Source organism: Acomys russatus, chromosome 1, assembly GCF_903995435.1.
Source record: "Acomys russatus chromosome 1, mAcoRus1.1, whole genome shotgun sequence".
Taxonomy (NCBI): Eukaryota; Metazoa; Chordata; class Mammalia; order Rodentia; family Muridae; genus Acomys; species Acomys russatus.
Genome location: NC_067137.1, coordinates 93,139,189 through 93,164,018, shown reverse-complemented (window position 1 = coordinate 93,164,018; position 24,830 = coordinate 93,139,189). Strand labels below are relative to the sequence as shown.

At 49.0% G+C, this 24,830-nt stretch overlaps 1 protein-coding gene across 3 annotated transcripts in view; it reads left to right on the top strand.

The window, feature by feature from the left end:
• The window catches only part of Dpf3 (double PHD fingers 3), a 277,997-nt gene that overhangs the window by 144,207 nt on the left and 108,960 nt on the right, over positions 1-24,830 (top strand). For all 3 annotated transcript variants that reach the window (XR_007830923.1, XM_051148677.1, XM_051148689.1), the window contains exons 3-4: positions 228-335; positions 18,354-18,481. Coding sequence is in view for 2 of the 3 variants with exons in the window: in XM_051148677.1 (XP_051004634.1) it covers positions 228-335; positions 18,354-18,481 (236 nt within the window). In the remaining variant the exon portion in view is untranslated. The remainder of the gene's footprint in view (positions 1-227; positions 336-18,353; positions 18,482-24,830) is intronic.

Below are 24,830 nucleotides of genomic sequence, written 5' to 3'. Positions count from 1 at the left end.
TCTGTCTGGCAATGGGCCTACTGAAAAGTGTGATGGAGTAAATAGAATAGAGATCATAAGAGACTACACCTTGGCTCTACTGTGCCCCAGCTGGGTGACACTAACAAGGCACTTCACCTCTCTGTGCCCTAGTTGTCTCACTGTGGATGGCAAGGTTGGGCAGGGTAGCCTGTGATGTCCCTTCTGGTCTATAGCCTTTTATCTTTACATTGTGTCTGTCTACACAGGCCTTGCTCCAGGCCAGCTATACACATATCCTGCTCGCTGCTGGCGCAAGAAGCGACGATTGCACCCACCAGAGGACCCAAAGCTGCGACTTCTGGAAATAAAACCTGGTGAGTACCCTGTGGAGCTCAGCCAGGCTAGTGGCAGGAGAGGTGGGGAGGCCTTAGGTGCCCATAGTGAGACCCATAGTGGTTCTTGTGTCCACAAAGGGAGTTTCTTGGCCAAGGCTGCATCTCAGTAGTAGGACACTTGCATGTGCGTGCAAGGTCTGGAGTTCAACCCTTATACTGCAGGAAAAAGTAAAACAAAATAATAAACAACACCCCAACAGAGTTTTTTTTTCTGACAGAAGAATGGTGCCCACGTGGCACACAGATATACATGTGTTCACTCTGTGTAAATAGAGCCTGTTGTCCTCCACACTTCTCCAGGCTCTCAGGTCTTGTGCCATCTCTTTTCTTCCTCCTTGTCACCCTTGAGAAGCAAAGCTGGCAGTGGTAGGGGCCAGGCTCTGGCACTTTGCCTCCTTACCAGAGCCCAGGAAACCACAATGCTTTGATTCAGGTCCCCCCCCCCACCCCCCCGCCCTCAACAACACCTTCCTGTAGCATCAACATAGGCACCTTGGCCTCAGGTATGTTTTCCCAAAGAGGCAAGAGTACCCTCGGGACTGCCTCACACCTGCCCACGTGACTGTCTGGAATGAAAAGGCTAGCTCGTTATAACTAGAGCTTGCTGTTGGGGGTGTGGGAGTCAGGTTGTAAAACTCATCCCTGTGGCACAGGTTTCTTTACCTTGACTCATCTGTCACTTCCGACACGCGGCTATCTTCACATCCATGTCTGGGTTGCAAATGTGACAGAGCCAAGGCAGATGCCACCTCAACCCAGACCTCTGCTCAGTGTGCGGGGGGTGGGTGGTGGAGGGATGGGGGTGGGGAGGTGGGGAGGGTGTGGGTGGGGGTGTGTGGGTGGGAGTGTGTGTGTGGAGGTCCTTGGTTCTCACGAGACCCCTTAATGTATGTGGATGGTGGCATGTGTTTTGGGCTCTGCCCAGTGAATGGGTGAAGATGACTGGATCTTTTTAGCAACAGGACTTTCCTCAATGTGATCAGGACTGGGAGCCAGCACAACTATGGTCCTCCCAGCAGGGGACAGTCTAGGGTCGATGGGTGCTCTTTGGCGGTTTTGTTTTGTGCTTGTATTTTCTTTTTGAATCGCAGTTTGTGTTTGGCTCTTTCCCATGTCTCATTTTGGTCTGACCACAGTTCAGGTACCTAATAGACACAAGTAGCTAATGGAGGGTTCTAGGGCCACACAGAAGCTGTGACCCCAGGCAGCAGAAGTAGCAGTGGAGGCATCTGGAGTCATCTTGCTCATGCCTGAGGCTAGCCTGAGTTATGTAGTAAATCCTTGGTCGGGCTGAGATACGCAGGATCCTGTCTTCAACAACAACAGCAACAGCAACAACAACAACAACAACAACAGCAACAGCAACAGCAACAGCCAACTCCCTTTAAAACTAACAACAAAAATGAAAAAACTGCATTGGGCTTGTGGCACACACCTTTAATTTCAGCACTTGGAGGCCGAGGCAGGTGGATTGCTGTGAGTTTGAAGCTATCCTGATCTTCATATCAAGCTCTGGGATAGCCAGGGATACATAGTGAGACCCTGTCTAACAAGTTAAAAAAAAAAGGAAATGAAAGAAAAATAATTACTAGTTTGATGATGTCATAAGATCAAATATATCTTGTGCAAAGGAATAAAAGGCATCATTAAACGCAGTTCCTTTATGGGAGTCCAACCAGGTTAAGAAACTTGTTCAGCTGGGCATGGTGGCGCATGCCTTTAATCTCAATTACTCGGGACGCAGAGGCAGGTAGATCTCTGAGTTCGAGGTCAGTCTGATCTACAGAGTGAGTTCCAGGACAGTCAGGGCTACACAGAGAAACCCTGTCTCAAAAAACCAAAACCAACCAACCAACCAAAAGAAACACTTTCAAAGTCACACAGGAATTCCTATGGGCCCAGCACAGAATCCAAATTTATTTGGTTCCTGTTCAGGGCTTTTTCTGCTCTTACATGTTACAGACAGGTCTCTTTAGACATTTACTTTATGATTATAAAATTAATATATGTGTTGAATATTCAAATACACCAAGAGATAGTTGTAACTTCTTCAGTCATGTTAGAAGCGCAAACCTGATTAGCTTATGCCAAAAAATAGAAAATTTACACATGGAACCGTCAATCCTGGGTGCCCAAAACTGTCTTGGGGACTATGTATCTTGTGGTGTGTGCAGCCTGCTCTTTTTCTAGTGGGGAGGCCCCAGACTCATCACCCATCAGGACACCCCTCTTCCCCAACTGTGGCAGAGGAGCCCAGGGGAGGACTACAGAGGAAGCTGGCTGGGTTTATGTCTGAGTCACTTCCTTCCTCAGCAGTGGCCACTGATTAGCATAGCCCTTTCCAAAGTCTCCTGTGGTATTGTCTGGTGCCCGCCCCCTCACACCTTGCTCTGGGGCTTCAGGATGGAGGGGAACAGTGTTTTAAGCTCATTTCATAGGCGAGAGCAGCAGCTTGTGGACAGAGCCAAGGGTGTTTATTGCGTGGATCATGTGTCCAAGGAGCTATGGACGCATTGGCTTGTGGGCTGAGGCAAAAGTGATTTTTGAGGGTTTGATGTGTCTGTCTGCAGATATTCACATTGGGGCATCCTGGCCTCCCAGCATGTGCTTCCTAGCTGTGGCTGAGTGACAGCAGCTGTGTTTATAGCTGCTGGATGCCCATCTCCATCCTTGGCCTGCCTCGATGGTGTTGGCGGAGGGAGAAGCAGCCAGGGCTGGTGGTTTTCCGTAGCCGTTCCCTCCAGCACACAGTGGCTGTATTGGTGATTCCTGGAAAGACTTCTAGAGTGTATGCTTCAAGCATGAGCTGGAAGTGGCTGTATCAACTTCAGGGAGAAAGGCCCAGACCAAAGATGCCCAGGGTTCTGGAGCAAGAGCTGCTCTGCAGAGAGGAGCCATGGCTTTGTGAGTCTGGGCCCTTACAGGTGTCCTCATCCCTCAGCGGATGCAGCTGCACTGTCCTGGGAGGCCTGTTCTCCCAGCCAGGGCTCAGGTGCTCAGAGATAGTAAACAGCCAAGGTTGGGAATCAGGAACTTCAAAACCATACGTGGCACTTGTTCTTGCTTTGTGAAATCAGACCCACTACGAAGCCTATGAAACCAGATGCCCACTCTTCTTCCCCCTCCCTTCCCCTTCCCCCTTGAGCCTTTGGCCAAGTGCTGGTTAGTTCCCATCCTTTTCTGAGTCTGTGCTGCCAGGTCTAGCCTGGTGCTCAGAACACCTCTGCAAAGTGGTGAGAAAAGATGCCCAGGAGTGGCCTTGGCTCTGGGATCAATGGCTTTAACCTGACACATGGAAGTAGCCAGGAGGAAGTACCATCAAAGCAGCATGCCCTGATCTTCCTGGAGATGACACAGGCTGGCATGTGAATTTACGTGTGTGTATGTGTGTGTGTGTGTGTGTGTGTGTGTGTGTGTGTGTGTTGTAATGTGCATGAGTGAGCATGTTAGTGTGTTGGTTGTCCACCTATACAGAAGGCAGAGGTCGGTCTTGAGTGCCATTCCTCAGGATCCAGGCCCCTTGTTTTATTTATTTGTTTTGTTTTGAGACAGGATTTCCCTTGGCTGGCCTGGACTTGCTTTGTAGACTAGGCTGGCCTCGAACTCACAGTGATCCGTCTGCCTCTGTCTGCTACTCTGGCTGCCCAGTGAGCCCCAAGAATTCCTTCTTTGCACCCCCACCCCACTCCCCACCCAGTGCTGCGATTACAGGGACATGCAATCAGGCCTAGCATTTAGATCTTTATTTTTAAATGTAGACTCTGGGGGTTGAACTCAGGTCCTCATGCTTGCGTGCAAGCGCTTTAGTGACTGAACTATCTCTCCATCCTAACACTTGGATTTTTCACAGGAGCCAAAGTTTCAGGAACATACCTTCAACATAGACTTCGGTGAGCACATAGGCACCTTTGTGCAAAAGTAGAAGGTGACCTTGTCTCTGGCTGAATTCCCACAAAAGGAAGCCATTTCTGATGGGTGGAGGAATGCTGCCCCTCTCCAGCGCCCTTAAGGCAGGCACGGCCTGCTCACCTTTTAGTGTCTCTGCCTTCATCATTTATAAGGTGCAGTTTCTATTTAGGGGACTGCTTCCCTTTTCTGGGGTATGTCCTCTTTAAACAAATTTATTTGGACAGTATTTTTAAATGGCCATTTCTTAGTTTTATTCCATTTGATTTGGGGTCTAAGAGAGCTCAGAGTTTTGCTTGATACTGTTGAGTGTGACTCAGAGGAGAGTTGCTGATGCAGTCTCTGGAGTAATTGCTATAAAGTTGTATTAGGTCACCCCCCCTCTGCATGTGAATGCATGGGTATATGTGTGAGTGTGTATATGTGTGTGTGAATGTATGTATATGTGTGCACAAGTGTGTGCGTGTGTATATTGTGTGAATGTGAGTATGTGTATATGTGTGTGCATATGTGCATGCATATGCATGCGTGTGCATGTGCAGGCCTGCTGCAGTGAGAAAAACAGAAGGAGAAGGAAGGCCTAGGATCCTTCTGCCTATGACAGTGGAGGGAAGTCTAGGTAGCCAGCTCCTTTAGTATTTAAGAAGGGCTGGGAAGATGGCTCAGTTAAAGAGCTTGCTGAGCAAACACCTTTAACCTCAGTGCTAGGGAGGCAGAGGGAGGGAGGTTTGTGGGCCTTGCTGCTCCATGTTAAGTGGCATCCTGTCACAGAAAGGTGGGGAGGTGAGGTGGAGGCGGAGGGCCAGTAAGATGGCTCAGCAGGTGAGGATGCTTGTCCCCAAGCCTCATGACCAGAGTTTGATTTCCAGAACCCGCATAATAGAAGAAGAGAAGTGACTCCCACAGATGTCTTCTGACCTTTACATGTGTGCACATGCATGCGTGCACATGCGCATACACACACACAGATACACATAACAAAACAAAGAAAAAAATAAGATGGAGGATGACTGAAGAAGCTCAACTTTGACCTCCGCACTCCACACACATGTGCATTGACATACATATGCACATATACAAACATGTACATACATACACACATGAACACACAAAGCACAGGCCCACTGAACGAGACATTCTATTGCAAGTGCTATATCATGCATAGTGTCTTAGTGACTGTCCTACTGCTGTGAAGAGGCACTGTGGCCAAAGCAACTCTTGGCATTTAATTGGGGGCTTGCTTACAGTTTTAGAGGGGTTTCCAAGATCGTCATGGTGTGAGACAGACAGGCGTGGCGCTAGAGCAGTAGCTGAGAGCTGAGAGCTTGACCTCCTGATCCGCAGGCAACAGGCACAGAGAGAGAGAGAGAGAGAGAGAGAGAGAGAGAGAGAGAGAGAGAGAGAGAGAGAGAGAGAGAGAGAGAGAAAGAGAGAGAGAGAGAGAGAGAGAGAGAGAGAGAGAGAGAGAGAGAGAGAGAGAGGAGAGATACTGGGTGTGGCATGGATGCAGTGGTCCACCATCAATAAAGCTGTGCCTCCTCATCCTTCCCAAATGATTCTGCTGACTGGGCACCAAGAATTCAAACATAGGGGACCAAGAGGGCTGTTCTCACTCAAACCATCACACATAGGACGTACGGTTTAACTAGAAGCATATTTCGTTATTGTGGCATTACTCATAACCACAATAAGCACAGATTAGAAACTATCGTGGAGCCCTTTGGTGGGGCCTGGTTAGATGCACATGTCATTCACAAAATGGAATATTATTTTGCCCTTTAGAAGCGTGACTCAAAGGCCAGTGAGGTGGCTGCACAGGTAAAGGTGCTCGCGTCACAAGCCAAGTGGCCTGAGTTTGATCCTCAGAAGCCATGCAAAAGTGGAAGGAGAGAACCGACTCCACAGGTTTGTTCCCCGGCTTTCATATGTCATGTGTGCTCCCCATTACACACACACACACACACACACACACACACACACACACACACACACACTCTACAGTTTTAAAAAAGTGACTCAAGAAAATCAAAGATGTCTAAAATATATGGATAACTGGGAAAAATAAATTGTGTAACCTCATTTATAATGTTCTTTGGACAAAACTTTCTAAAAAAAAATCAATCATTTATCCATCCTGGGCTGAATCTCCTTAAGAGTACATTTATATTGGACGTCAACCAATTCACCTTTTCACACTCCTGGGGTGGACGTTCCTGGACACGTCCTAGGAATTTGGCAATGTGCTGGTCTCTTGGCCTCACTGTTGACACCATCCTGAAGTGTCCCATCTGCTTGGACCCTGGTCTGAGTGAACGGAAGTGAGTGAGGGTCACTGCTTAGGGGTTGGTGGCCCCGTGTCATGAGTATCCTCCATGTCAGATCTTCCATGGACAGGGAGGAGAACAGGCCACTGTGAACATCATGTCTACCCTCAGCTTGTCTTCCCATCCCCTTCGAGTTCCCACAGAGCGTGGGATGGCTCTCCCTGTGTCTGGACTGCTGATGGTGGGTTGTCAGGGAACTAGATCGGGGGTATTCGGCAATCTAGAGAGACCCCGAAGAAGGTTCTGTCTTGGCTCCCCGAAGGACAGTGTTCATCTTCAATGAGAAGGCCCCAGAGTGGGGACAGAAAGAGCTTCAGCTGGCTGCCCTTAAGTCGTTTGTTCCTAGGCAGAGTTAGAACCGGATGGAGGGGCTCCTCGGCCCGGCTGCTGTCATTCTTCCTCTCTGCGACTGTGAATATGTCAACCCTCCTACATTTATTTCTTGTTGGGAAAGACTAATGCGTGGTGTGGTGTGGGAAGGGGCTGAGGGCTGGGAAGAGCTCTTTAGAGTCTGCAAGCATCCATATTGTTCCTGGACATATGTGTTTCTCACCCGCCCCCATCTCCAGTTTGCCTTGAGTAAATTTCCCACAGCCTCCCACCTGCCTGGTGTCTGAAGGACAACACACACACACACACACACACACACACACACACACACACACACCCCACACCTACACATACACACCACACACACCAAACACACACACACACACACACACACCCCACACCTACACATACACACCACACACACCAAACACACACACACACACACACACACACACACCCCACACCTACACATACACACCACACACACCAAACACACACACACACACACACACACACACACACACACACACAGCATTATTTCTCTCAGCTGACCTACAACTGAGAGCTGTATTCTCTGTAACTTACGCTTGGTCATAGAGGAGCACCAGGGGCTTGGCCTCCCTGCCTGAATTTCAAGGGTAACAGGAGGGAAGGCAGCCAGGAGTGGGTTCTGGTTCTTTCTCCTTGCTTTCTTGTTTTGGGCAGCCTTTCAATGCCTGGGGATGAATGGCTAGGACACACTTCCTTCCTTCCTTGGGCTGCTGGGGAAACTGACAAGAGGGCAGGAACCCTGAAGGACACTGTAGCTCAGGATGCCCCAAAGCAGCGAAAGTCATGGGCTAGCCAACAAACCAGCTACACAGACCCTCAGGGGGCACACCCCTGCAGGGGAAGGGCTCAGGAGGAGGTCTGAGCCTGTGGAGGGTGCTGTCCCTGCTGCACTGAACTGCCAGGACTCTACAGATGGGAGCAGGCTGTGGCCAACTTCCCCAGCTCTCGCAAATCCTGCATCTTAATTAGTTCCCTACTGTTTTTGTACACGGCCCACATTTTAATAGTCTCCAGGCTTCTTCCACCATTTGCTCTCTGATGCTTGGTGTGATTTCTCTTCTCTCCAAGACAGTTCCCCCCTGGCTCCTCCAACACCCTCCCGTCCAGGAACAGCTTAAGGACCGCTGATGTGCCAAGCATGTAGGTTGAGATTGATGGGGCTGTCGGCGGGCTCCTGTGCCCCCCAACCCTCCCCCTCTGCCAGGCGCTCCTTAGATGGATGAGTCGGTTGGGGGGGGGGGTGCATGGGCACAAGGGAGGGCAGTGAAGAAGAGACAAGCAAAGCCCTGAGCTAGGTGTGAGCCAGTGGCCAGTGTGACCTTCTGCTGGGCCTGCTGCAGAGGCTGCTGTGTCCTTCCAAGGGAGAAGGACACTGGCTCCCACCCCCATCTGTCAGTGTTTATCTGCCTCTGTGTGGGGGTGTCTGAGCTTGGTATGGCCAGGAGAATGGATGCCTTCAAGTGCATCAGGGGAAATGACCTGCCATTTATCTCTTTCCTGGGATGTCAGAGCCTACAGCCATTCATCCTGCATGCCTGCGCTGGCTGCATCTTCTGCTCCTGGTGGCCTTATGTGTAAGGTAGCTGGGGAGAGGTGGGCCAGCCTCCAGCCCATTGCAACTGCATGTGCCCCTGGGACCTGCTCCTGGGCTTCCCCAAGGTCTCAGGGGGGCAGAGCTTGGGTCAATAGAATTTGGGCATCCTTGGCACTACTTGTGTTCCTGGCAAGAGACATGGGCCTACAGCTGGAGGACGGCAGGGTAGCCACATGGCTACTGCAGTTTCTAAAGCTTCATTTTGTAGATAGGCCAGAGGGTGCCATGTTTGGAGCAGGGCTGCTACTGAGAGTCACTCAAGTGTGCCATTGCATACTCCCTGCCCCCGCTTCTGTCTTTCTCACTTATAGGGACAAGGCAGGGACCCGTCTTCTTCACCTGCATCCCCACCAAGGCCTGGCACGTGGTAGATGGATGGTAAAGACTTGTTAGGTGAAGCTCGGGGAACATACGGAGCTCTCATATGTCCTTCTGCAGATGAGGGACACAGAGAGGGAGGAGAAGCCTTGGCCCCGAGCTGGCTTCCTCCTCAGCTTCATCATTTCCCTGAGCTTCTATTTAGTCACAGATTATAGACTCCTCTCCTGTGCTCTTTTCCTTTTCTCATAATCTATCAGAGAGAAAGACTAAAAACAACACTAAATAGATATCATAAGTCCTGGGTTCAAGTTCAGATTCCTCTAACCACTAGCTTTGAGAGCTCAGGCGGTTACCTGGGAGATCAGACCCTGATTCCTCACATGTGAAACGTGGGTAATGGTAGCTTCTTTAGGACCGTTCTAAAGGTCATGTGGTGTGGAGGCAGTGTGAGGACCAAAGAGGTGTTGCCTCCCCACACACTGTGGGTTAGCCCAGGGAGCCTCCATTAAGGCTGCAGTACTCCTCAGTCTCAGCGATGAGAGGGCTGCAGACAGCCGTGGCACTGTAGGGATACCGTCTGGTCTGGAGCAGGAACACATTATACCTCTCGGTTTATTCCCAAAGCCCATGGTAGCATCTTCTGTGTTGAGGAGAGTTCTGGGAACCTGGCTGTGGGATCCACTGTTTGCTTTTACTATATGTACTGTCCTGGAATATGCTAGGGCATATAGCTGCTGTCCTGGGATATTTTAGGGCATCAGGCTGTGATGTGATATGCTAGGGCATTAGGCTAGGATGTGATATTTTGGGGCATCTAGCTATAATGTGATATGCTAGGGCAGATGGTTAGGATGTGATCTGCCTGAAGTTTGTTTTCCGCCCTTGGGAGAAGCTGGTTGACTTTCTTGGAGAACCATTCCTCCATGGACTTGCCCAGACAAGGATCCTCACCTTGGTGCCCTTATCACTGGACATATGGCCTCCTCAGCACACGTTTGGGGACCAGGGGACCCCTTCCCAATATACTTTGGGGTCTGACAAGAAGACGCTAAGCTCCCTGAGGACAGACATTTACCCCTAGTCTGCTGGCTTCTTGACAGCACAGGCTTACCCTGAAGCTCTGTAAGTAGGGCAGAACCTCCCAACTGGTCTCCCCATTTCTGTCCGCACCCCCATTCAGAGCACTCCTGTTACTATGTAGGCGTCATCCTGCTAGCCTTTGCTCTAAACCTCTGCAGCTTAGCCTCATACTCAGGCTGCAGGTGGTATTCTTGCTGCCACCCATGCAGCCCTTCAGAGTCCCTGTAACTATGTGAGCTGACATCCTGTGAGACCCTGGTTCAACTGTGTGTGTTCTAGGCAAATGGCAGCTTCAGGGCGCACGGTACTAACGGCTTCCTGCCTGTGACATCTTTGCACGGCTATCAGAACAGGCCCCTTCTCACTCCTCTTCCAGGTTCATATGTTCCTGGTGGTGCTCAAAAGTGTGTCCTCCCTCCCATCAGCCATATATGCCAGCTTCCCTGCCACGTTCCATCTTTTCTCCAAAGCACCAACTGCCAAACATCTGATTGTAGACGTTGTGCATTCATTTCTTGCATCCCTCCCCTACCGGATGAGAAATGCATTCTATTTTCTTATGAACTTGAATGTAAGTTCTATGAAAGCAGGGGTGTTTTCGTCTCACCCTCAGCTGTGTCTCCAGCACCTCGGAACAGCCTGGTACATAGTAAGTACTCTGCCATTATCTGTCGGATAAACGAAGAGAGCAGGGTGCCTTCCACTGGTGCTTTGCTGTGTCTCCTCCAAAGCGGAAGGGGGCTGTCCCATCCTGGCATTGGGGCGAGGCTCATCTCTCTGCTCATCTCTCTGCTCGGAGCTTTGTTTATGCTTCATCTCTTCTGTCCCTTTAATGCTCCATGCTCAGCCTGGCTGCTTCCGGTCTCTCTGGGCCATATGCATTCTGGGGAAAGCTGGCTCTCACCATGTCCAGTGGCCCGTGAGTTGGGCTGAGGTGCACAAGAAGCGGGAGGTTGAAGGAGGAGGAAAGAAGAGAGCCCAACTCTGGGCCATTTACAGGGCTCAGACCCTGTATAGCTGCTGTCTCATTTGGTCTTTAGCAACAGTGGGAGGTGGGCTTTGTTCTCTGTTTTACAGATGAGGCAATCAAAGCCAACTGTATGGTTTAGGGGGTAGTAGAACTGAGATTTCATCCCCAAACAGCTGGTTGTCTCAACCCCTTTGAACTCCTTTTTACTTATTTATTTACAGGCAGGTTCTCATATAGTGCACACTCTCTTCGAACTTGCTGTGTAGCCAAAATGGTCTCGAACTCCTGATTTTTATAAGTCCATTTTATACTGTATAAAGGTATACTTGAAGCTGGGTATGATGGCACACTCCTTTAATCCCAGCACTTGGGGGGGGGGCAGAGGCAGGTGGATCTCTGAGTTTGACGCCAGCCTGGTCTACAAAGTCCAGGACAGCCAAGGCTACACAGAGAAACCCTGTATAAAAAAAAAAAAAAAAAAAAAAGGTATACTTGAAATGTGTGTGTGTGTGTGTGTGTGTGTGTGTGTGTGTGTGTGTGTGTGTGCTCACATAAGATATATATAGATAGATGTATCTATGTATGTGATACTATGGGATGTGTGTGTGTGTGTGTGTGTGTGTGTGTGTATTGAAAACACTCAGTTCTACTCCTTCAGCATTTGTAAGTACAATACATTATTAATAGTCACCATTTTGTATCATGGATCTCTAGAATGCATTCATCCCACCTACCTGGAACCTTTTAACCTTCTCCCATGGGCCCCACACACCTTGGAAGTGTCTCCTCCACTCAGTTTATTTCGGCCATGATGCTTGTCTCTTCCTTTCCTGGGAAGCTACACATGTCCTACAGGCTGGCCTAGTAACTTCCTTTGATATTGTGGATGTTTCTTTGGGCCTCAGGTCTGTGGAAATGTTCCTTTGTAGTACTGACCTCCTGTTCTAGAACTTACCTTAGCAGGTCTACCTAAGGGATGTGTGGCCAGGTACAGCAGAGAACACGCATGGGAATGGTGGTTTTCTCGTTGTGGGGTATCCCGGAATTCTAACACAAGCTGTAACAGGGACCAGGGCTGCGGTCCGGGTGACAGCTCCTCAAAGTGAACCTCATTTATTTTGAGCTTTGTGACTCACAAACCAGGGAGCCTAGTGCAGCCAAGAAAAGGCCTTCCTAGGGAACATAGGAGGAGCAGATAGATCCCTGGGCCTGCATCCATTGTAGGAAAATCAAGCGTCTTTTCCCCTATCCCCTATTTTTTTCCTTTCTATCCACGAGCCTGTGAGTCGGCTGGGGATAAATGAAATCCTAGCTCCTTGGTGTAAGTTGACGTGTAAATCCAAATACATATGATGAGCTTAACTCCTCAAAATAATAAGCACCCAGAAGAGAAAATGGCACATTTGTATTTTAAAGAAAAACTAGAGACAGGTATTACAAAACAACAAAACCCCCTTGAGCACTCACATGCTAGCAGGGGATTTTTTTTTTACCATTGTCTGTGGGCTCCCCCCCCCTTCTGCACCATGACTCTATCTCCAGGCCCCTGCGTCAGAGGGAGCCCATGATGGATGGATGGATGGATGCGCCTTGTCGGGGTGTTTCACCACAATTTCCCTTGGGGCAGCCTGTCTGTTGGCAGAGCCCAGCCTCCCGAAAGATGGTATCTCTTGCAAACTCGACAGCTAACAGACAGCTTCTCTCTTTGTATATTTCCCCAAAGAAGACCTGTCTTAATCTGTTTTTTTTATATACAGCATATTTTATTATAATCCATATATGACTTGCAGGTTCCCAGCCCTCCATCCTTAGCCTAATAATGAAGGAGAAGGAGTCAGAGGCTCAGGGAGCCTGTGACATCCAAGGCGTTTGCATTTTTAAATGACCTGGGATTTAATTACTCACTCTGCTCCCATGTCGTACTTTCAGACTCATCTTGCCTGCATCCTGTTAATGAGCTCAGTGGCTCCAACAACCCAGTGGAAGCTTTTCTTTTGGTGCGTTGGGTGGCAGGCTTAGGGCACCTGTGTCAAAAGCTTGTGGCTTTGATCTGCACCCGAGAGGATGGCTGCCCTGTCCGGAGCCTGGGGAGATGCTACAGTGCTTCACTGGCAGGTTTTTTTTTCCCCTTCCTCCTCTGCTTTTATTTATGGTGTGATTCTTTTTTTTCTTTTTGACTTCCTATGCTTCAATCCTTGTTTGTCTAAGAGTTTTTTTTTCCCTTTTTCTTATTTGGAAACCGATTTGCTTCGGTTTGCACAGAAGCTGTCTCTGGTGTGATGGATCATGCTGGAAGTCACCCAAGGAGTATCTCTGTTCCCAATTAGAAGTGGAGGCAGCTCTGCCTCCAGGTCCCAAGGAGGTGGCTGGCTTTGGGTGACAGCTGCTGCCACTCTGCAAAGAGTAACGATCCATAGGTTCATAGCCATGTGTATAAAATGAGACTAATTTAAAGATGAATTGTGTGTGTGTGTGTGTGTGTGTGTGTGTGTGTTTTGGTCCATTTTCTTTTGATGTTAAATATTTGATGGCTCCTGTCGGGTTATGTGGTCTCCAACTTTGTGTGAGGTTAAACAAGGGAAGCCTTTTAAAGAGGCACTGGATCCTCTATCCAGATGAGCCATATTAGAATAAAATTAAATCAGTGACATCCCTAGGGGCTCCCAGGAGTGTGTAGTCTGTACAGCCTGGGAGAGTTTGGACCTGTCACCTTTCTCCTTGATGTGCTCTGGGACCCCCCTGGGGTTAAGAGACAGAGAATGTACCCTCTGCTGGGGTTGTCTTGGGGGGTGGGGTTAGCCTTTCATTCTGACTAGCCACACTTTACCCACAATGCTTTGCAAACAGGGTTTGCCAGAGGTCAGCCTGAATGCCGCTCCTGGAATGGTACTCCGCTGGGCATTAAGCTGGCAACATTAAGAACCATGTTTAAATTCCATCCACTTACTGAAAGCAAAATCTTCCTAAGCATTTCTTTTAATGCCGTAAAGCTGCTCCGGCCAGCGGGGTAGCCACCGGCCTCTTGTGGCTTTGGAGGCCTCATCTGAATTTAGATGTGTTGTAAGTGGGGGAGGGGACACATACATACCATGAGGTCTGAAAGCGTGTAAAGCATCACATTAGTTCTCAGAGATCAATTTCATATTAAAAGTGGTAGTATTTTGGATAGGGAAAATATGGAACTTAATTGCACCCCTTTCTTGCTCTTTAAAACATGGCACCTAGAAAATCTAGGACGATACTAGCAGCTTTTATTGGATTTCTACCAGACCATTAACATTAGGGATTAAGATTTTGGTCATAATAACTTAACAGTGTTTGTGGGACACTCAAACCTGTCCTGGGTTCCTGGGGCATGTATCACCCAATTTTGAACCCAAGCTTTAAATGGGATAAAACATTTTAAAAAACCAACATGCCTTGTTTCCCATGATGTTTCACACACTAGGTTTTGGGGTGGGTCCTTGGAGTTTCTTGATACAACATACTACCTTGTTAGATTCTTGTACCAGTGCTACGAGGTGCCTGCCTGTATCACCCCATGTAACTCATCAACAGAGACTTGTGGTAAGAAACTGCCCCGAGGCAAGACTAGCTAGGGTTTGACTCCAGGCCTGTTTGAAAATGAAACTAAATGAATCAATAAAATATTTTGGCAATTAGGGGAGAGCGGTACTACTGTCTCTGGTGATGTAAAGCCCCTGTCTCTCTGTGCTTTGCTTTTCCCCTGAAGGGACCGGATCCCAGGTGTCACTGGCTGTCCCTTGAAGCCCTTCATCTACGGGGGAACCTGCTGCATTGTCACCACTACAGTTCCACTGTTCTCTCTTGATTCTTACCTTGTGCATGCCAGCCGGTCCAGTTAAGGAAGACCAAGTATAGAGTGGGTGACATAAGGCAAGATGGAGGCCTATTTAGCAGGGGAGGAAGAAAGAGAGGCAGGAGGAGAATTCTGCCCAGGTTGTGGGGTTTGGTTTTCCAGAGGGTGGAGCACTCCCGAGATGTTCTCACAGAGCAGAGTTCAGTACCATGGCTCCAGACGGCCTGCAGTCTCAGCAGAGATGGCTCTCTCCTCCTGAAATCTGAAAACCGCAGCGAGAGTCTAGGAATGCAGTGCACATGCCCAAAGCTTCAGAAGAACCCTGCCCCCTTTCTAGGAAGAGAAGGGGCTGGTGGAAAAGCCATTTCAGCATGGTTAGGTGCAAGGGTCCTGAGGTCAAGACTGGACTTTGCCCCTTTCCAGTCCTGTGGTATTAAGCAGGCATCCTGTGGTGATGGCTCCTGCAGATTCCTGCTTTGCCACGTCCTCTGCATGTGCACTGGGCCACCAAAGCACCGTCCTGGCTCCACCAGGGCTTGTTATTTACTGAGAAGGTTATATGGAGTTGGGGTTCTGGTTGGCGATCTTTACAGTGTTTTGAAAGATCCTGACTTCTTTCTTGCCTGCTGGGCAGCTCCTGCTGAAGTCGCTTAGCTTTTCTGAGCTAGGGTGACTCGGTTACAAGAGGGTCAGATGACCAACCTTTCCCTGCTGGAGAACACCGCACCGCTCTGGAAACTGGACACATTGATTGTTGGGGGCTAAAGGTAAAATGTCAAATATACACAGAAGATTATTCTAAGTTTGAGGGATGGTGACCGGCTGCTGGAGTGAGGACAGGGCGTGAGGCAACACACCTTAATTATCTGAGATTAGACATTTGGAAGACTGGTCTGACTTGAGAGAGTGAGCAAGAGTGAGAGCAAGAATAACATAGCATCACAGAGGGCCCATTAGAGCGCACAGGTGAGTCTAACTGACACTCAACTTAATTGTAACTTCATCACACATGCCTTCGCCGACTTTGAAGTCAAACTGCTGCCCCCGACTGTTTTCCTTTATAGCACCTGAGATAGTTCATAATGACTTAGTTCTTTTGCATTTAACATTTTATATCTGGATCTTTAAAGCATCCAAAGACAGAGTTCTGTCATTATTTGGTCACCTCCTGTGTCTCTAGTTCCAGCACAGTGGTTGTCACATGGCAGGTGCTCAATAGCTATTTACTGGTTAAATAGATGATGGCAAAGTTTCATAGATGGTCAGTCTAGTGGGTTTGTGTGTGTGTGTGTGTGTGTGTGTGTGTGTGTGTGTGTGTGTGTGTGAAGACATACATGATACATATGGAGGTCAGAGGACAACATGTGAGTCAGCTTTCTCCTTCCACCATGTGGGTTCTGGGGACTGAACTCAAGTCATAAGTCCTGGCAGCAAGCACCTTTACCCATGGAGCCATCTTGCTGACCCTGGCCATGGTGTTTGATGGGTATAGATACTGACTCCCCCCCCCCCCTTTTTTAAAAAGAAAGTTCTAAAAAGAGACTTCAGATATCTCTTCTTCCAAGCTTCTCTGGGGGCTGGCCACTCCAGGCATGTCTCTTCAGTTTTTAAGGATGCTGGAGTGACCCTCTGTCAGCCTGAGTGTTTTGGTAGAGGAGACGGAAGAAGTGGCAGGTGGCGTTCCGATGGAGTCCGGAGAGCCTGGTGGAGCAGGCTGTGATTGGTGCCACCTGGTTCCATGTGCCCTTACTCTGTTCTGTGTCCTGGAAAAGCTGACCTAGGTGGGCTGCAGAAGCCTAGCCCCTTGTCCACCGGCTCTGGTTTGGAGCTGGCCAATGTGAGAGGAGATGGAAGATGATAGGAGGTAGCACCATGGGTTAGTTTTTCATTTCCCAGGCTCTGGTCTCCTATGCTGCAGGCCACAGTCACTGTGCGGAGCTTGAGCAAGCACTTTCCCTCTGTCTCTCTAGGAGCAACACTGGGGTAACTCCCTTGGCTCTACCACTGCTCCTCACTGAATTCCTTTGTCTTATTCACACTTCTGTCAGTGATCCCGAAGAGATTGGTTTCACTTGCCTATTATTTTTTTTTTATTTAAAGATTTATTATTCATTTATTATTATGTATACAGTACTCTACCTGCATGTACACCACAGGTCAGAAGAGGAGATCAGATCACATTATAGATGGTTGGGAGCCACCATGTGGTGGCTGGAGATTGAATTTAGGACCTCTGGAGAAGCAGTCAGTGCTCTTAACCTCTGAGCCATCTCTCCAGCCCCACTTGGCTATTCTTATGACCACCTTAGCTGGTGGTAACCACATATCTAATTGATGTGTGTTTGTGTGTGTGTGTGTGTGTGTGTGTGTGTGTGTAGAGGTCAAGGATGAAGGAGAGGGCTTCTGTCAAGGGTTTGGGGACACCTTGGGAAAGAGCCAGAAGCTGTCTCTGGTCTCTCTCAGGGACAGGCTGCCTCCAGCCCTATCTTTGCTTAGCTGGCCCCTCCATGACTAGAATATCCTTCCCTAGCTATAATAGCCTTCTGTAACTATAACAGAATATGTGAGATAATAACTTAGAAAGAGAATGGCTTATTTTGACTTACTGCTTTCAAGATTCTAGTCTATGGCCAGGCAGACCCAGTGTTTTGGACTTTCCCAGATGGCTGTGGTGGAGAGAGAGGGTGTGCCTGGAGCTGGAGCAAACTGCTTACCTCATGACTGGAGGGGGATGGGCACGGAAGAGACCAGGGTTGTATGGTCCCTTCTGCGAATAAACCCTAATGATCTAAAAACATTTTCCATCAGTACCTAGAGGTCCCTCCATCTCTCAGTAGTGCCACTCCAGGAACCAAGCTTTTAACACTTGAGCGTTGCAGAAGGGAATGGGGGCTCCAGTGTTCAAACTATAACACCCATTGACTCACAGGCCCAGCAAGATAATTCCTACTGTCTGTTGAAAAATGCACCCCACTCCTACTTTATGGATATCTCCAGGCCTCAGTTTTCTCTGGGCATGACAATGGCCTCCTCTGCTGCTCTGAGGTCCCTTGGGCATTCCTGCCACTCTGTTTACATTGCTTTGGGGCCTGCACTTCTCCTGTGACTTGATGAGAGGGGCCTCTCTGAGGCTGATTGCTTTTTATGGAACAAAGCAGAGTTGAGCAGCCAGCATGGCCAAGGGGAGACCTTGAAAACAGTCGTAATCAGACATTGCTTGAATGCTTTAGAAAACCCTCTGGTCCTAGGCACTGTTGTTCCCCTTTATAGATGGAGAAACGGGCTGCAGGCTCCTTGAGCATCTTGCCCAGAGTCATACCCCCTAGACTGGCAGAAACAGGGCCGAGACTCAGGCAGTCTGATCTCATGTCTAGAGGGCACCCACTCTGTTCTCTCTCAGCTTGCCCCAGGGTGTGGAGAGTTGAGATCCACCTCTGCAGCTGTGCACTGGTGGCCAACTCCAGCGTTCCACGTTCCTGTTCATTAGGAGGTGACTGCACAGGCCTTTTAAGTCCTACCTACGAGCTCTGGGCTCCCAGACACCACCCTTGTCTCACCTGCTTCTGGGTGCCTGAGCTGTCTGCCTGTGTTTGTGTTTTAGAAGCAGAGCTGCCCCTGAAGAAAGATGGCTTCACCTCCGAGAGTACCACACTGGAAGCCTTGCTCCGTGGTGAGGGAGTGGAGAAGAAGGTGGATGCCAGAGAAGAGGAAAGCATCCAGGAGATACAGGTACTCTGCACCTGCCGAGGGAGCCCCTGGGCACTGCCACCTGCAGCCTCGTTGCCATGTAGGGGAAGGGGTGCCTCTGTGCCATGAGGGCCTCACAACGCCATTGCCAGGAAGCTTTTGAATCGAAAGCATCCCTCCACCCTAGGAGAAGTCATTTTCCCCTCAGATGTGTTCCTCTCCTGGTTTTCCTGGTATCTGTACTCAAAATGTGTCTACTGAGCATTCTGAGCACCAGGCACTGCGCTGAGTCCTGAAGACATATCGGGAACAGGGCGGACTGTGTCCTTGCCGTTGTGAAGTGAGCAGCTCATCACCAGGGCTCTGCCTCACCTCTGCCCCTTTCCTTAGACCCCAGCCTGAGCTCCAGCTCACCAGATCTCTCAGCTTCTCCCAGCACCACCTACCCATCTTCTGAAGCCAGCCTAGTCACCCCTCCCCTAGGCAGGGACAGTTGCTTTGGTCCTCATGTGTCCACCACCTGTGAAGCTCTCAGACATCACTGTGATGGCATGCCCCTGCCATTTTGTCATTCTCTGTGTGTCTCAGATCCCTGTTATCTAAAACAACATGGGGGCACAGAGCTTTATAATAGTATCAGGTAATTCTGATATAACACTATCCATAATTAAACATAATTAAATTATATTTTGATTACATTTGTATTGTATATTAAGATTAAAAATTTTATGTCATACATCTTATATTTATCTCATTTTTACATTCAAATTAATACTTACTTTAACTGGTTCACTAATTTATTAAAATCTTCATCAGTAGTAATAACAATAACAACAACTGCTGCTGTTGCTTTGGTACTTTGTAAATACCTGTGTGTTGGGGACTGTGGTGTGTTTACTGTGATGCACTAGGTCTTGCTCATGCTATCATGGTGTTGGCTTTCCATAGAGATGATGGGTGAATCTGTGTCCGCCTCCCTCTGCCCTTCCAGCGTTAAGATGAATGGCCAAATCTTTTTCACTTAGTAGCCGCCCCCTGACATATTTGCTTCCCCCTCTCCTTCCACAAGCTGTCGCCCTCATGGAGATCCTTGGTAGTTTGAACTTAGCAACCCTCAGGGTAGTCTTTGAGGCACTTGTCTGTCTCACATGCGTCAGCAATCCTGTCCTCAGTGTCTTCAGTAGGAATCAGAAACCCTTGCCCCATGTCCCTCTTGCTGGCCTGGTCATCGCGATCTGAGGCTTCTCAGTAGCCTCTCCCCTCACGTCTTTAAAAACCTGTGATTTTAGGCTCATAGGAAAATGGAAAGTAAAGTAAAGGAATTTCTCACCTCCCCCGACTCCCCAAGCTTAGCCACTCCCATTAGCAACCCCCTCCACATTTGTTTCCATCAGTGAGCTGCCTTCCACAGGCTTTTTCTCCCCCCTCCCAGAATCCAGTTTATGTTAGTTTTCACTGTTGGCGTGCTATATTCTGTGTGCTCGGACAAATGTCTATTGACACGAGTCTGCCATGTATAGTGTGACACTGGTAAATTTCACTGCCCAGCTGGGCCTGGCTCTTCATCCCTTCCGCTCCCATCCCCCAGCTACAGCCATCTCTCCTCCCACCCTGCAGTCTAGCTGCCCAGGTAGTCTCCTCAGATGGGCTTCTGTCACGGAGCATCGCACAGACTCTTCCTCCATGACTTTTCATGATGTCATAGCTCATTTCCTTCTAATGTTGAAAACCATTCCTTTGAGAGGATAGATGACTGGAGGGGAAGCAACTCTTTCTATGGCTGCTCACGCCTGAGTGAAAGCAAGAGCCTCTTGTCTCCTTTGATGAGTCAGGCCTTGGTTGTTTGCTCTACAAGGGAAGCCCTTCCTCCTCAGACATACGGGGGGGGGGGGCTCTCACCTCACTTTTGGGTGCCCTGACTGCTGAGATTAATATGATAACCTTGTGCCCACCTAATTTCTGTACTCAACTTTTTTTCTTTCATATTGCACTTACTACCATTTGGTAGTATTTGAATTTTATTTTTGTGATTATTTGTTCTCCTGGTGTAAATGAACCCCTCCCCCCCCAAGGTCAGAAGCCTTTGACTGCCTGGCTCACTAATACATCTTAAGCACACAAACCTAGCAGGTACACGGTGAATGCCTGCTCGAATGGATGGCTGAGGGCCTTGTTTTGGACCCTCACCCCGTCCCACATACCCTGCTGTGCTTTAGCCCTCAGCACAGCTCTGCTCTTGTCACTTCCTTCCTAATACTCTTTTGTTCCACTAAATAGTTCCAGCGTGGTAGACACAGCCTTTCGGGCTTCTCCTTCCTGCTTTTGGCTGGTGTTCAGACTCAGCCTCTCTTCCTCTGGGCCTCTGGGCTGCTGCTAAGGGTTTTCTTCCAGTTACACTGGTTCCGTTCAGCAGTTAGGCCCAGGCCCAAGTACGCCTTCCCCATCAAGCCTTTCTTGGTCCCCCATAGCCAGAGTGACTTCTTTTTAACTTGGGTGTTTGAGACACTTTCCTCTTTCTTCCGTGTGTGTGTGTGTGTGTGTGTGTGTGTGTATGTATATATGTGTGTGTATGTGTGTGCATATGTGTGTGTGTACGTGTGTGTGTGTGTGTGTGTGTGTTCGTGCTCAGCTAGTCATGCATTAGCCCTGTGTTTGGATTTGCAGTTTGAAGCAAGGTGTACCATCTGACCATCTGTCTTACCCAGTGCCCCGTTGTTAGTATTTTTGGCCCATTAGTGCACCTCAACATGATGAGTGATTGATGCAGAGCCAACGCCCAGAAGCCTGGATGCCTACTGATATACAGCCTCCATTTTGTAAAGCTGGGAGTGAGTCTGAGTTGCTCCCATGTGGCTCCGGGCCAGGACACATGCTGCCATTGTATCTCCACCATTGCATCAGCCCTGGTGTTAGCAGTGCGGCTGCCAGTGCGCAGCATGGGACGTCTAGGCTATGTGATGCTGACACTAGACCGTGAACCACTTGCGTTTAAGTCCTTATCAACTTTGCACTGCCAGACTACATATATAATAAATCAGCGGTGTTGCCTTCTCATTCATCAATCCATGTGTGCACTGGACTGATAGGCGTGCTTTTTTGAACAGTAGGTGCTGAGGCCTACTCAGATTCTAGTGTGACATGCAGTTAGAAAACCCAAGTGAGCAAATGAGAGAAAGCCAGTAGGAGGAAGTGCTGTTAGAGGAGAGGCGGAGCTTAGGCCATGTCCTAAGGCACATGGGCTTACCACAGTCCTGTGGGGTGACAGGCACAGGAGCCAGCAACGCGAGATCCTCGGAGTGACAGCTCTGAGACGGGTCAGCGCCCATCTTGTCTAGTGACTAGATAGGAGGCTCCTTGTCAGAGTACAGTACTGGGAGGTAGGGAGGTAGGACAGGTGGGCAGGAGCCGGAGCCTTCAGGCTACTGAAGACCTAGTTGTGGCTTTTGGCTTGACGTGATATGAAAAAGAAGCCATTTGGAGGGTTTTGACCAGGGAGGTGATTTTAGATTTTATAAAGATTCCTCCCCTTCCTGCTCTGCATGAAGAGGAGATGATGCCTCGTAAAGAGTGGGGAGGGTCAGTTACATGAGTCCTTCCTCCCTCCCTCCTTCTCTCCCTCCCTCCGTCCCTTTCTCTCTTTCCCTCCCTCCCTCTTTCCTTCCTTTCTTCCTCCATCTTTACTGTTAAAAATGCAAGCACAAATCATTGTTACATCACCCTAAAGGCTATTTAGAGTAACAGTAGGGGGTGTTCTTTCAAATGTGTTTGTTTCTTAGATGCCTATGGACAGGAGCTGGCAGTATGTGACAGTGTGGTGGGGATGGCATCAGTCATGTTGGCTGCCCTGTCCTTTACTCCTACCTCTTGACTTCCGCTCAGCTTCCTGAGTCCTGGCAAGGCTTTGCTTGTTAGGAACTCCTAGCTCCTCTCCTGGAGGGAGCTGGGTAGCTAGGTTCTGGGGTCAGGGTTGCCTGGCAAGAAATGAAGACAAGTGGGACAGTGTATCCATGGCCAGTGTTTTAGACTCGGGCTTCCAGAGTTACAAGCTGATGGCAAGTGGGATGGACACTCAAGGGAGAAATCAGCTTGCTCCTGGACCGAGAGATCGCAAGACACTTAGGGACCAGCTCAGTGGCCTCACCTGTTTTTGTTTTTGATTTTGTTTTTAACTTTCCATCTCGGGATCCATGTTGTGTGTAACGAATTTCTTATCGTGAAATATGACAGGGGCATCAGACCTGTGCTGAGAGGCCAGAGGCAATGTCCTTTAGATACCGGCATTTGGAACTTGCCATGATTAAATGGCTTTTAGACCTGGAAAGTCTGCGAGATACAATCAACATGCAGTGGCCACAGTGGCACTTTGTATTCACCCTATGGTTTTCACCCAAGGTGGCAGAGTGTCTGACCTGGCCTTGCCTGGCTTGACTGGTGATTTTTTTTTTAAGGTTAGGAAACCAAGAAGCTCGCTCTGGATCCTAGTCAACATCTCCTTGCTATGTATGGGCCAGAGGCCATGCCCAGCAGGCGAGGACATTTCTCTTTGATGTTGAAGGTTGGTTGAGCTACCTTCTGTGGTGAAACATCATGACCGAGGCTGGTTATAGAAGACAGCATTTAATTGAGGGCTTGCTTAATGTTTCAGAGAGTTAGTCCATGATTATAATGGGGGAGCATGGCGACAGGCAGGCAGGCAGGCAGGCAGGCAGGCAGGCAGGCATGGCCCTGGAGAGCTTACATTTTGATCCACAGGCAGAGAAAGAGAAGGACTGTGCTTGGCATGGGCCTTCGAGACCTCAAAGGCCACCTCTAATGACACACTTCCTTCAACGAGGCCACCCGTCCAATCCTTTCTGACCAACTGGATACCAAACATTCAAATATATGGATCCTATGGGGCCATTCTCACTGAAACCACCACATGCCACCGCTGCTGACTTCCCAAAGACAACCAGACGAGAAGATAGAGAAGACGTCTTGGGGGAAAGGTTTGTGTCCTTTGGAAGGATTGACTGACCAGCAGTAACCTACAAGATGTGTCTGGAGTGGGATGCTCTGGTAACGTCCTCTTGGGCTTCCTGCTTTGAAGACACATTACAGAGGTGTTGACCTGGAGACGTCAGACTGCGGGGGCAGGGCATACTGCTTTCTAAGCTTTTTTAGGGTTGGCGTGACTTCCTCATTACGACCAGAAGCTGCAGCCTTGTGCCATACAGTAATGCCCCCTCTCTGGCTTCACCTTTGCCATCTTTCCTCAAGCCCGTGAGTGCTGGCCACACCATAGTCTTTCTAACCATGATTTAGAGACAAGCCACAGTCATCTGTTTCACCAGCTCTTGCTGTTCTAGACCCTCCCAAGCCCATCCATCCACACACATCACCCTTCTTGAGTCTTAGTTGCACTCAGGCATTCTTTGTGCATCCTCGTCCGTATCTCCTTGCTCTTTGCCCCCAACCTCAAGAAAGCCTCCTTTTACCTTCAGTTCAGAGGAAGTTCCCTTGGAGCACCCTATCATAGCGCCTTGAATTTATCTCTCGCAATCATTACAACAGTGGGGGTTATCTAGTTATATATGTTATTCAAATCTGTCTTATTTTTTTGTTTTTTTGTTTTTTTAAAGACAGGGTCTCTCTGTGTAGCCTTGGCTGTCCTGGACTCACTTGGTAGATCAGGCTGGCCTCAAACTCACAGCGATCCACCTGCCTCTGCCTCCTGAGTGCTGGGATTAAAGGTGTGCACCACCACACCCAGCTTATTTTTAGTACACTTTAAGGTGTACTTGGCTCAGGGACTGTAGCCATTTGCTTTTTTAGCTTGGCTTAGTGTCTCCATGTAGTCAGCACTGGACAATGCTGTAGAGCCAAAGACTTGCTACTTTTTAACTGGATAAGAGGAGGCACAAAACATTGTATCGCTCACTCGCGCTGTGGGTCCCTGGACTCTCTCTACCGAGTCTGTTCCTTCACATCTCATTCCCTGGATGCAACTGGGTCCTCTATGGCCCCTTACCGGACCTTAGACCTGGAGGAACAGCCCCACTTCTCTCCTTTCCTTCTGTACTGGGAGTGAGGGGCTCAGGTGCTGCTCAGGTCCTGCCTGAAGTGTCCGCTGCCGTGGGGCAAGGCCTGGGGAGTGAGTGGGAAGCCGAGCTTACCAACCTGACCTTGCTCTGGTCAAGGCTTTGCTGGGTGATCGTGGACGCTCAAAACTCTTTTTAGCCTCAGTTTGTCACCTTTAAAATGGCAACCAGCTCCTGTGTTACCATATTTTGAGGGCTATTAGAGGGAGCTCATTTGAATTTATCAACTTCAAGCTTGATTGTAAGTTATGGACTGTGATAAAAATCAGTTTAGTCTGTCTGTCTGCTTCTCTCAGAGTCTCACACATAAC